General features: G+C 38.8%; 1 protein-coding gene across 1 annotated transcript; it reads left to right on the forward strand.

The window, feature by feature from the left end:
* Positions 1 to 409: 409 nt before the first annotated feature.
* LOC132159098 (uncharacterized) lies at positions 410 to 4,965 on the forward strand. Its single transcript, XM_059568680.1, has 5 exons — positions 410 to 565; positions 644 to 979; positions 4,044 to 4,163; positions 4,424 to 4,485; positions 4,675 to 4,965. Exons 1-5 carry the CDS (start codon positions 538 to 540, stop codon positions 4,750 to 4,752), a joined length of 624 nt encoding a protein of 207 aa, XP_059424663.1. The 5' UTR covers positions 410 to 537; the 3' UTR covers positions 4,753 to 4,965.
* Positions 4,966 to 12,951: the final 7,986 nt, after the last annotated feature.

Raw genomic sequence — 12,951 nt, forward strand, 5'->3', positions numbered from 1 at the left:
ATCTGACATGATTTATCTTACATTCATTTTCAAAAGCCTGCCATTTTAATAAGAGTGTGTAGCATCTATTTTGTTTTTACTTTGTATTATTCAACAAAGTATCTCTTTATTTCGTCTGAAATACGTTAAGACAGCAACCATAACTGGAAAGTTATTTTTAACATCTATAACAAGAACTTCAATCTTCAGAATATGATGCAAACCCACATGGTATAGGCTACACCCATTCCTCAAGAAAAACGTACATTTTGGCAACTTCCTTCTGTTCTATACTAGATTCATGAAAACAAAAATAATATTTTATTTATTTAGCATATTTGGTTTTGACTTTTTCAAAATGAGTCATTATTTACTCTAGTAGCAGTAAATAGAAATAAAGCGCCAGTTGGGCCAGTTTAAGTTGGAACTTGCGTCACTTCATCTGATTTGCAGTATTTGGTCATTTCTGCAGCTCAGCAGCAGTACTTCCTCTAAGACACACTATAAACTTCCACCTGAACACAAGTTTAACCTGAACACAGTTCAACAAGCTGAAGAATGAAGACGCTGCTGCTGTCTCTGCTCTGTAAGTTTATTTCTGTGTGATTGAGTGTGATTCTGTCATGATCAGATGATCTCAATGATCTGTTTTCTGTTTCTTCAGGTCTGTGTGTGTGGAGTCAATCCACAGAAGCTTTAACGGATCAGCAGGTGGTTTTAGGACGGAGTGTGACTTTAGCCTGTGAGTTTCATTTAAAAGCTGTTATCTGGTTTGTGACAAAACTACCAGCTCGTCCAGAGATGATACTGCGAACCTTTGGATCCCCCGAACAGGCAAAATATTACCACTACAAATTCAGCAGCAAATATTCAGAGGGAGACTGCAGCCGCTTAATAATCAATAAAGTTAGTGTTGATGATTTAGGAATTTATTACTGTATAAAACCAGGGAATGATCTACAGGTCAGTGTCAGTGATGGTATCAGACTGCACACCGCTGGTAAGTGATAAACTGCAATACATTTACACAACTAAGATCGAAATTATTATCATTATTTATGTTGTATATTTATGATTTTGGATCACAATTATCCAGACTGATTATTTCTGTGATGACAGTTATGGTCCAGACTGTGCACCACTGGGGTGTGTTTCCCAAAAGCATTGTTAACCATATATGGTTCAAATTCATTCAATGTGTTTCTGGTGTCCGGAGTTTCTGTTTGTAGTCGAGTCTACAGCTCTCGACCTGTGGTTAGAAGTTTACTAACTATCCAAACAATTAATACTTTGCTTTTCTAAAATAAATGTCTCTCAGCAACCGTATCAGACTGCACAACATTGAAAAGTCATTGGCAATAAATGTATTCTTCGGAGATATTACTACTACTACCACAGAATAATAAATATTTGTTTCTTTTATTATTATTAATGCTTTAAGAGCTCTCAACGTGGGGTTAGGAGCATAGTTTCTTGTTAGTATGACGTGAATAAAATCAAGTGCTTGAGCAAATTAAGCAAACTAACATGTAGTACAATCTTTATCTTTCATTACATTTTTCCTACGTCAATTGGTTGAGCATTTCGTTAATAGCGCAAGTTTGCAGATTCGATTCCCAGGGAGCACTTGATAGGTAAAAAATGTTAGCCTGATAAGCGTCTGCTAAATGCATAAATTTAATTTAACTCCCTTTAAATCCCTTAACTCAAGCGGCATGTTAAGGTACGTACTTGCTCAGCGGGGAACACCACTAAAATAATTGAGAACAAAAATAGCTACAGTAAAATAGTCATCAGATTTCATGTTCGTTATTTACAAACAAAAACCTGAGATTACTGGATAATTAGCAGAAGTTATCACTCCACCGCATGCTTGACGACATTAACGTTAGTTTTTAACAAAGGACAGATGTGCGACAGAATTTGTGAAACAGTCTATAACCTGTTTCTTTAACGCATTGTACTATAAGTTACTGTGCTGTTCGGGAAATGCACCCCTGGTTATCAATGAATGAATAGATTTGATTTTTATGTTATTATTGTTAGTAGAAGCTAGGGGTGACCCCGAATAGTCGACGAATCGATGCTTTGATTCGTGGAGCCTGATTCAACTACCAATCTCTCAAAGTCGAATATTCGCGGGGTGTTATTGATTATGCCATTTTGACTTTATGGGGGAGCTCAAATGTTTGATTTCACATAGAACTACCAGTTTTCTCCCAATAAGTTAATATACAGCCTATTATTTAAAAGCTGTAAGAATCTGAAAAGAAAGAAGCTTCAAATTAATATTTTTAAGTGTGTGAATAAATCAACCACCTCTATAGATATATGTTTCACTTTCCATAATCCGTGACCGACAGAGGATCTTCTTGGCGGCAGGGATTTAAAACTTTACCTAGACTAAAACTGACACAGGCAGAGACTGCATTTTTTCGGACAGGTAGGGTAGAAGTGATTTCAAAACATTTCAGCCGGTGTATATACATCGTGAATATATTATTTTCCTGATATAAGATGCATTTGGTTTTGAGTCAATCGCTTCATTGTAGTACTACGGTGATATCTCTTCAGCGCACAGCGCGAGCAGGTCAAGCTACAAAGTAGAATATTAATAACTATGACTGGGACTGTTATATACATACTATTATAATGAGAAGACCATTATACTAAAATGCTATGAATTTTTTTAGTTTAGCTGCCGTGTTTCTGCACATTGTTGTGTGAAGAATGCATCCACAAAAGGAGTTCTCATTCAACGTTTAGGCTAACGTTATAATGAGAGCACTATTGTAAATAAATAAATAAATGAATAATAAAATTGTTAATTGTTATGGTTTCGCCAACGTTAAGTGTTAGCTGTCTGTTAATCAAAACATTAAACATTATTTATCCCGTTTATATCTGCAAGGTGTTCGTTACACATTTTCCCTGAGTGTTAACATCAGTAATTAAGTTAGTTGAATGTCTGACTTGACTCTTGTTAACATATTTTGCCCCGCCCCCAAACATATGATTAGACTATCAGTCAAATATCGGCAATATTCTAAAATTCCGATTCAACTATGAAAACCTTAGTCGAGGACACCCCTAGTGGAAGTCGTAGTAGATTATCATGTAATTATTAGGGGTCAAGCACCAAAGGTGCACCTATTGTATCCGCTGGCATTATTATTATTCTCATTTTTCTTTTTCTCTGGTTCCTTGGCTCAAGTTGATTCGATTACACTATATGATATAATTTTCCGTTATTTCCCCACCATTTTGAATTTGATGAAGAACTGACTTTTTTTTTCTAACTCCTTCTATACTTCCTAGGCTGTTGCTCTGATTTTCATGAGAATTTAACGAGATCATCTTCAGACCAAGCTGAAACAAAGTTATGGAGTTATTAAGTTGATTTGTCTAACCATTTTCAAAAAACGCGTGACCATATTTTTTTGTAGTGGTTGTGAAAATAGAAGTAAGGCTGTATCTCCTCAGTGGTTTAATGAATTCAGACCAAACTTAGTCCATGTCATCACAACCATGACCTGAGATTACATTTCAGCACAGCACCACCTAGTGGCCAGAAGATATTTTTTGTTTATAATGTTTGAATGATTTGATCAAAAATTTTAACTAGTCTTTAGATTCAGTGGAGCATGGCATTGTAATGAAATGAAATCACATTACTAAAGGTTGTATTTATGATTTATTAAAAGCCATTTTGACTCAGATCACTCTAAAATGGCAACTCATTGTTGCAGCTGGTTTGATGCTCCATGCCATACTTAGCTCCTCATTCTGCTTCCTAATTTGTGCTTGTCTCCTTGGTTGCTGTGCTTGTTTATTACTTTTGTCATTTATGAAATTATATTTAAGCAGATTTGTTTCCAATAAATAAATATATTCAAAATAAATATCTAAATGTCATGAATGCATGACATTTATTTAAATTTTCTTACAATTATTCAAACATTATAGAAGTTACCGAAATGTTTTTCTAATAATTACAGAAGCATTATAGAAGTTACTTTACCTGGCTGTAGAAGATAAACTTGATATTTTTCTCAAAAACACAGAATCTCCCCAAAGTCACGATGAACCAGAGCAAAAAAATCCACCAAAAGATCAGACAACACTTCAGATTCCCTTCATTATTTTAAGTCTGTTGACTGTTGCTCTGTTTGCTGCAGTGATAGGTGAGTAAAAAAGTCAAGACCATAATATATTTATACCATGTGATGAAAAGATCTCTAAGCTTTGAAAACATTTTTTTACATTTATTATAGATATTATAGATGATATAAAATAATTAAAACATATTTATAATAATTATATTATAAATTATATATAAATTAATAATTAATTATACATAAATCTAATATTTAAGTACAGTTTTGTTTGTATTTCATTTATAGATTAATTTAGCAGCATTTAATTAAATATTGTGTTATTCTAGGTTTATTAATGATGAACCATAAACTCTCTAAGAAAATTCCTAAATATGTCAACTTTCATCAGGTAAGATGTTTCTTATTGCTGTTTATGTTAAAAAGTTGGTTATTATGACTGATTTTACAAACTTTTTATATTCCAGAAAACAAAACAAAAAAAATTTAATTCAATAATTAATGTGTAAACATAAAGAACTGGATTGATAAATGGACATAAACTTCTAATGTTAGATTTTTTTTTTTGTCATTTGTTTAGATTACTACAATGAAGTTTGGTGAGAGTAACAGAGGAAAAACAGATCCTGTATATCTAGAGGTGCTGCCAAATATCTAGAGGTTCTGTGTGAAACAGTGATTTGTTGCTGATTGCTTCAAATGAGCAGAATTATGCGCTGCTTGAACATGCAATGAAATTATTTGCTCTTGTCTGTTCATAGTAAAACATGACTAAAATCTGTCTGCAATTAAAATGTCCATTTAGTTTTATAATAGCGTTTGCTTTTGAATAATATACTTTGTAATGTTTTTGATTTTTATTTTATGTCTTTCTGAGCACCATGAAACAAAAAAAGGGGAAACAAAACTATACACATTTTCACAATAACAACAACAACAACAACCGTGGAATGAACAATACATTTAACTACATTTAGAGCCATGGATAAATTTTTGTTAATGAAAAAGGATTCTATTAAAACAATAATCACATTGATCAAGACATCACATTTTCCTATGTCCCCTCTGATACATCAAAGTTGGTACAGTCTCATTTCCTTTAGAATTCCCATAAAACAGAACAACTTCCAGCTTGAATCTCTTTGTCAACTATAGGCTGGTCCAATCCCACAACACAACAGGTATTAAACATTTCAAGTCATTTTAGTTACAATAATGAACTTTAGCAATTTACCATGTTTGTATAATCAAATTTTAGCTAAAGAGGAGTTTTAACTGGTTTTAATGTTTTAACTTTAAGCCAAATAACTAAGCCCGTGCACTGACTTAGTACAATGACAAATAAAGATCGTAAACCAAACCAATATAGTAATGTCCTTTTATTTCATCAACTGCAAAGATGAATGTATAATAATTGTGTGGTTTAAATCAAGGCCATCACATTCATGAAGAAACAAACTATTCTAAATCTGGCATGTCCTGAGGGTGAGGAAATTTTCAGCAATTTTTAGTTTTGGGTGCCCTCTCTCTTTAATTTAAGATTACAAATTGTCCAGTAATTTTGACCCTGTCCCAAATGGCACACTCCGGACTTGTGGACTTCCTCAGAGTCCACACTTTGGTGACCTCATGTAGTGCAGACCTATAGGACCCTTGGCGCGAGTCCACGAAGGCGCATTGAGAGGTATTTTTGAGACCGACTCAATCATCACGCTGGAAATAACGGTCTTCAGATGAATTTACAGGTTTAAATATAAATACTAGGTTTACATATGACTCAGTAAAGCCCTGACATTCGGTTCTATTTATTTAATTAATCATAATGCGATTGTCTTATTCAATGCACTATTATTATTTTTGACATATCAACTAGGGCTGCAACTAACGATTATTTTGATAATCGATTAATCTGTCGATTATTTTTACGATTAATCGATTAATCGGTTTATGTACCTATATTTTAGTTTTTTCCATTTTTTTCCCCAAGTAAATTATTAATAAATGGTCTTTATCATTCAGCATAGATTTAAGAGATTTTAACCATTTTGCACTGTCATATCCTCATCAAAAATATACCTGGAGTTGTTTTATTGTGTTAGTAATTCTTTTGTTGAACTCTTCTGCAATCAGAACACTGACCCATACTCACAAATTTCACAAGTAGATTTCAAATAATGTTTTCACCATGTCAGTCCTTAGAGCTCCTAAAGTAGTTTAACATCCCGAACAAAGCTTAAGGAATCTTTCAGAACATATTTTCACGAAGAATAAGGATAAAACAGAATAAAATTGCAGTGCATTGTATTTTATTTTTTACTGGGAAACAGCTTTATAGCTTTTGCTGTGAAATTGTAAACGATCCTTCAAAAAAAGTGCCAATGGCATGAAACCTGAATGGAACTCACAATTTAAAGTAAAATCCATCAGAAGGTTGTCCAGAAAAAAAATAGGACACACACAAAAAACCTGCTGTGTGAAAAAGAGCAGTGAATACTTAGAAAAAAAAGTGCACATTTACCGCTCTCATTCAGTCATAATTAGGCTGCACGACTGAATTTTGAACTGTTAAACGACAAACTGATCACAGAACATGTTTGTAAAGCTTTAAATGTTAACTGTTAAAAAGCAATGTTATCAGCTTTTACGACTAAACATTTGCAAACAACATTGTACTGGAGAATTTGCACAAATGAAAGTCTTAGGGGCCGTTCACATATCGCGCCTAAAACGCGTGGAAAACGCTAGGCGCACCGCTTTCTCCTTCTTTCCAAAGCGCTCGGGCAGAAGCGCCCCTGAGGCGTCTGCCTTTGCTAAGCAACCTCCTTGCTCTCTCCTTGAAGACGCGGAAATTTCAGCAAAGGATAAATGGATTTGTAGCTCAAAAAAATCGCTTGCAGTAGCTCTGCTACTAAATTTATTTCAAAATGGAAATCCATATACAACTATGATCAGCTGTTCCTTTCATCTTGACTGAGCTTTTAACGTTGTTACGGGAAAGGATGAAGCTGATTGGTTAGTTCTTGTCACATGACCCGCGGTGCGGTTGCGGCATTCTGAAAAGTTTAAATGTTTTTAACTCGATGCGGTGCGGTGTTGGAAATAACGAACTTGAGCGCGCAAAAGACGCGATATGTGAACGTCCCCTTAAACAGTGCAGTAGTGCAGAGTTTACAGGTTACTCTTCTTTTTTAAAGGCTCAATGTAAAGTAGTCTCCCACATCACGCTGAATGCTGCAGACATAGACATCATATGATGTCTATGGCTGCAGAGACGCTGCTCGGGAAGCACGTGACATAAAACAAGGCCAGCTATTGGCTATTCGCTACTTCTCCTGTTGTACTGGCTGAGTAAAACCTCCGGTGGCTCATTACTGCCACACTTTGGTCACCGCAGATTTGAAATATGCACGAAATGAGCCGCTTACGGCAAATAAAAGTTATTTAGCAACGAATCGATGACTAAATTAGTTGACAACTATTTTAATAATCGATTTTAATCGATTAAATCGATTCGTTGTTTCAGCTCTAATATCAACCACTGATTGATGACCATATGTTGTTATAAATTAAATAAAAAATGTATGCATTTAGCAGACGCTTTTATCCAAAGTGACTTACAGTGCATTCATAAACTGTAGGTAACAACAAAAGACAGAAATCTGATGCAGTTGTACTTACATGAATGGGGTCTTTTATCACAGGGGCCGCTCCATGTTTTAATAGCAAACGATGTACAAATCCAGTGTCAATTTGGGCCTTGTTTATAAAACATTCGTCACTCAAATGACCAGAACACACAAAGGCACTTGATACACTCCGTTGCTGTCCCGGAAAAACAAACTACATCCACTGTTCATGTAACGCTGGGTTTTTGGGGAAGCTGAACATGGTAAACGTTCCCTCACATCCAAAAAACTGACTTATTTGGAGGCATTCTTAAACAAATCCTATGCAGCGCTGCCAATGATTTTGAAGCGCGTTGATGTGCGCGGTCTCGCTCTCCTCTGGTCAAAGTGTGCACGGGTGCTCTTCCCAGAGAAATGCTCATTTAAGGAGTTCCACTCTCGTCTATGTCATTAGATCCACGATTAAAAAAAAAAACAGCTGTAACTTGTACCAACCCTGAAGTAAGATTTTCGGCAAAGAAATTTTCAGTCATTCTTCTAAATTATTTTTTTAAACTTTGGCAATGTTTAGCATGATAATCCATCTCTTTTAACACTGTGAACAACTTTGAATACATCAAAATACATCAAAACTTTGAAACACCATTCTACCCCCACTTTAAATATTTCCTTCTCAGCCATGTCATCAATTGCTCTTGAGTGAAATCTCCTCCCATCCGTTGTCTGATTGGCATATCGCAAGTATTTCTGAGTAGTTAAAGTGTGCGGAGCCTGCATCTATGCGGGCTTCGCGGAAGACCGCTTCAAGGGTACAAAGGGGGTGCTGCTGAGCACACTTCAGATTGTTAAAATGCTGAATGGGATGGCCTACGGACTTGTAGACTTGGCGAGCACATGCAATTTAAGTCCATGAGACCGAAAGTTCACATGAAGTGCGCCATTTGGGACAGGGCCTTTGAGTTCAACCACAGCTTCTTACGAAGGGAGTGGTTTTATTTTATTTCTTAAGTCCTGCAGCACTTCCTCTAAGATTTGCAAATTAACCATCTTATTGTATATGAATTAAAACAACCGGTGCAGCTTTTACTCTTCAGTAAGTTTTAAGTTCATGCCCAGAATAAGACTGAATATTGTTTAAAGTGAAGTCTGGCCAAATAGGTGACCCATACTCAGAATTTTATGCTCTGCATTTAATTTATCCAAGTGAACACACACAGAGCAGTGGGGAGCCAGGGTTCAGTGCCTTGCTCAAGGGTCAGCTCAGTTGTGGTATCGAGGGAGGAAGAGAGCGCTGAACATTCACTCGCCCCACCTACACTTCCTGCTGCACCTGAGACTCGAACCCACGACCTTCGGGTTACAAGTTTGACTCGTTAACCATTAGGCCACGACTGCCCCACAAACAGAAATAATCTGAAAAAAATTATCTGAATGATCTGTGTGTTTCTGTACAGAACTACTGCTGATGTGACAAATTACAGAGAGTTTAACTGATGAATGGTTGAATTTAGGGCAAAATGTGAATTTAGATTGGCAGATTCAATATGGTTTATCTTTTGTATCTTTTACTTTCTTCTGTTAAACACAAAAGGAGAAATGATTGGTCACTGGGGATGAAAATCTGCTTCTGTGTTTCTCAAAGGACAGAAATACTTGATTATGAGCCAAAGGAAATCTCTTGTAAACAGTAGAGTTCCCTTTCGATACATCATTCACACTGTGTATAGGGAAAAGCTCAGTGCAACTGCACTGCCATTAGTTTATTCTGTAAACTTTTTTTAAACCAATGACATCGCTTCGTAGCTGCGCGAGTCTGTGTCTGACCAAAATGGTCGGAGCGAATGGCTATATAAGCAGGCAAATCGCCATAGGAAATCAGCTATCACTCCTTCAGTGACGACTTCACTTCGCTGGATCCTGACTGAACGCCTTCGTAGGAATGAGCTTTCGCCGTCAAAAGAGCGATTTCTAACACCGTTTTTAACGGCGCGGGCCATGCCACGCCACATCTGTGGCACATCAGCACCCAGATTTGGGTGAGCTCATGCCGGCTCAGCACCCGCATGCCTCACCCTCTCCAATGAGAGAGCCATCCCCTCTCCTCTTCTCATGGCCAGAGCAGCGTCCCTCGGCTGATGAGAGCGACCTCGTCTCTTTTGGCGGATCGGAGGACGAGCTGCTTGATGACTCCATGTCACTCATGGCTTCTGAAAAGGAGGATTTGGCCGGTGATTCTGACCCCGCCCACCTGCCGTCACTGGAGCCCATCGACGCCAGAGCTGGGATGGACGCCGAGCTTCTCTGCATCCTCTCCAAGGCCATCGAGGAACTGGATGAGTGGCCCCCCGCCAGCAGCTCCATTCTTTCCTGAGGTTCATGATGAGCTGACCAAGTCGTGGCGCACCCCCTACTCAGCCCGCCTATGCACTTCCTCCTCTGCAGCTCTCACCTCAGTAGACAGCTCTCAGGAGAAGGGCCATGAGCAACTTCTGCCCCTGGACAAGGCCGTGGCTGCTCACCTCTGATCCCCGGAATGTCCAAGTGGGTTTTGAGGATAATAAAACATGGCTACTCACTGCAGTTCGAAGATTGAGCAAGACGACGCTCAGGTCTTCCGCACCGAAGTGATTGAGCAAGACGATGCTGAGGTCTTCCGCACCGAAGTTCTTCTTGGTGGACCTGAAAGACGCTTACTTTCACATCCAGATAGCCCACCATCACAGACGATTAATGAGATTCGCATTTGAGGGTGTGGCTTACCAATATACAGTCCTTCCCTTCGGTTTGTCTCTAGCTCCCCAAACTTTCACGAAGTGCATGAACGAGACGCTTTCCCCATCTCGATGACTGCAATACTGGCTGAAACTCTGGGTCCCACCTCATGCTTGGCGGCACGGCAGCTTTCGCATCAGGGTCAACCAGGCCTATCTAGCAGCCCTGGAGCCTTAGATGAACCCTGTTTGGTTCAGCCGTGGGGTACCCTTTCAGGCGGTTTCCAGAAGGACGGTGTTCTCAACAGATGCGTCCAACCTGGGTTGGGGCGCTGTATGCGAGGGCAGACCAGCCTTCGGCTCGTGGTCGCACGAGGAGAGCCATTCCATATCAACTGCCTTTCGTCCACCCACCTCTGCGCACTGGCAAAGCACCTCTTGGAATTGGCATTACCCAGGCTGCGGTCGCTCAAGGCAATGCATATACCTGGCAAGACGAATCTGGGAGCAGACATGTTTCACGGAGTAATGTCCCCTCAGACGTGTGAATGCTCCATCCCCAGACGGTTCTCAAAATCAGGGAGATTTTCGGGAAGGCAGAGGTCGACCTCTTCGCCTCAGAAAGCAATTCTCATTGCCCAGCCTATTTTTCGAAGGACATAGATGCGCCCACAACTGGCCCAGCCTCCTTCTTTACACTTTCCCCCAGATCGCTCTGATCCCTCAGGTCATCAGACGAGTCAGGGAAGACAGGCACAGAGTCCTCCTGGTGGCCCCACTCTGGAGGAGCCAAGATGGTCCTCGGAGCTGTTCAGGCTTTCGACGAAAGCCCCATGGCCGATCCACCTGAGGCGAGACCTGCATGCCTTGAGTTTGGGCCCAATAACTTGAAGGTAATTTTAAAACCCAGGCATGGCTACGTCCCTAAAGTGCTCTCGACGCTGTTCAGAGCACAGGTAATTTCCCTCTCGGCTCTGCCTCCTTTGTCAGGTGAGCGAGAGCTGGATTTACTCAGTGAGGGCTTTGAGAATATACATTAAGCAGTCACAGCCATTCAGGCAATCTGACTAGCTTTTTGTCTGCTTTGGAGGCCGCACCAAGGGGTCTGCGGTCTCAAAGCAATGCCTCTCGTGTTGGATAGTCGACGCTATTGCTTTACGTTACTCCTCCATGGGCCTTGAGTGCCCCATAGGAGTAAGAGACCACTCCACTAGAGGGATGACCTCTTCTTGGGCTTGGTCTAGTGGTGTCTCTATCAAGGACATCTGTGAGGTGGCCGGCTGGTCCTCGCCGTCCACTTTTGTCAGATTCTATAACCTGGACATCCCAACCTTGCACACTTGGGTTCTTTCGGTTTGATACGACGGCCTCTATCAGACGCCGTAATCATGCCACCTCTAGGGAGCTAGCTCCCTCTTAGTAGTGTAGCGTTAAGGGTAATGGCTCCGGCTCTCTCACTTATCCCCTGGACCCCAAGGTGTTCAAGATAAGTTTTTTGTTGTTCCCTACCGTGGCACGGCACGGTTGAATTTGTTTTAATTCGACACTGCAGCTTCAGTGTCGTCACTTCAGTCATATGAACTGAATTCCTATGGCGATTTGCCTGCTTATATAGCCATTTGCACCGCCCATTTTGGCGGACTTTGGCACGCTGCATCACCGTAGGAGCAGCTATGCAAGCACTGTCTTTGGTTTAAAAAAAGTTTACAGATTAAACCAATGGCAGTGCAGTTGCACTGCGTTATTGAAAAAAGGTTTCAGTATCGAGGAAAAAATGAGCTTTTCCCAATATGCAGTACTCATTCCGTATCTCAAGGAACCGAGGTTACATTCATAACTGAGTACGTTTCGTGTATGATGTGACCGGGTAGCGATTCCTCCATAATGATCAGTAAAACAATAACCAGGCAATTCTTAGAAGAGTTAAAATTAGGGGCGCACGTAAAATATATATATATATATATATATATATATATATATATATATATATATATATATATATATATATATATATATACCCTTACAAAAAATATGTTTATTCATGTGTGCTTTTTGTATACTTTTTTTAAACTAAAAAAGTTAACTTTTTATGTACTTCTCAGAAATGGGCTTTATGTACTCCTCATAAATATACATAAAATAACATTTAAGTATACTTGACTTATACTTACAAAAATTCTATATATATTTGAGCTATACTCCTAGAATCTGTGTTTTCATTATTATACGTTGGAGGGCGCTAGTACACATCTTCTGCACAGAAAAAAACACAAGTGAAGAAAAAAAAGGAAACACCAGATACTAACACATGTAACACGATCATCTGACATGAAACAGCATCAAAACTGTAACATTATGGAATAAAATGTTGACCGATGAAGAGGTAATAATTACTGTAAAGTTTTGGGGTGTTAAATCAAAATGTTATTTCTTTATTTTTTATGAATTACATTAAAGTGTACTAAAAAGTTTTTTCTTATAAACAGAAAAATATCTGACATGATTTATCTTACATTCATT

This window comes from Carassius carassius, chromosome 16 (genome assembly GCF_963082965.1).
Source record: "Carassius carassius chromosome 16, fCarCar2.1, whole genome shotgun sequence".
Taxonomy (NCBI): Eukaryota; Metazoa; Chordata; class Actinopteri; order Cypriniformes; family Cyprinidae; genus Carassius; species Carassius carassius.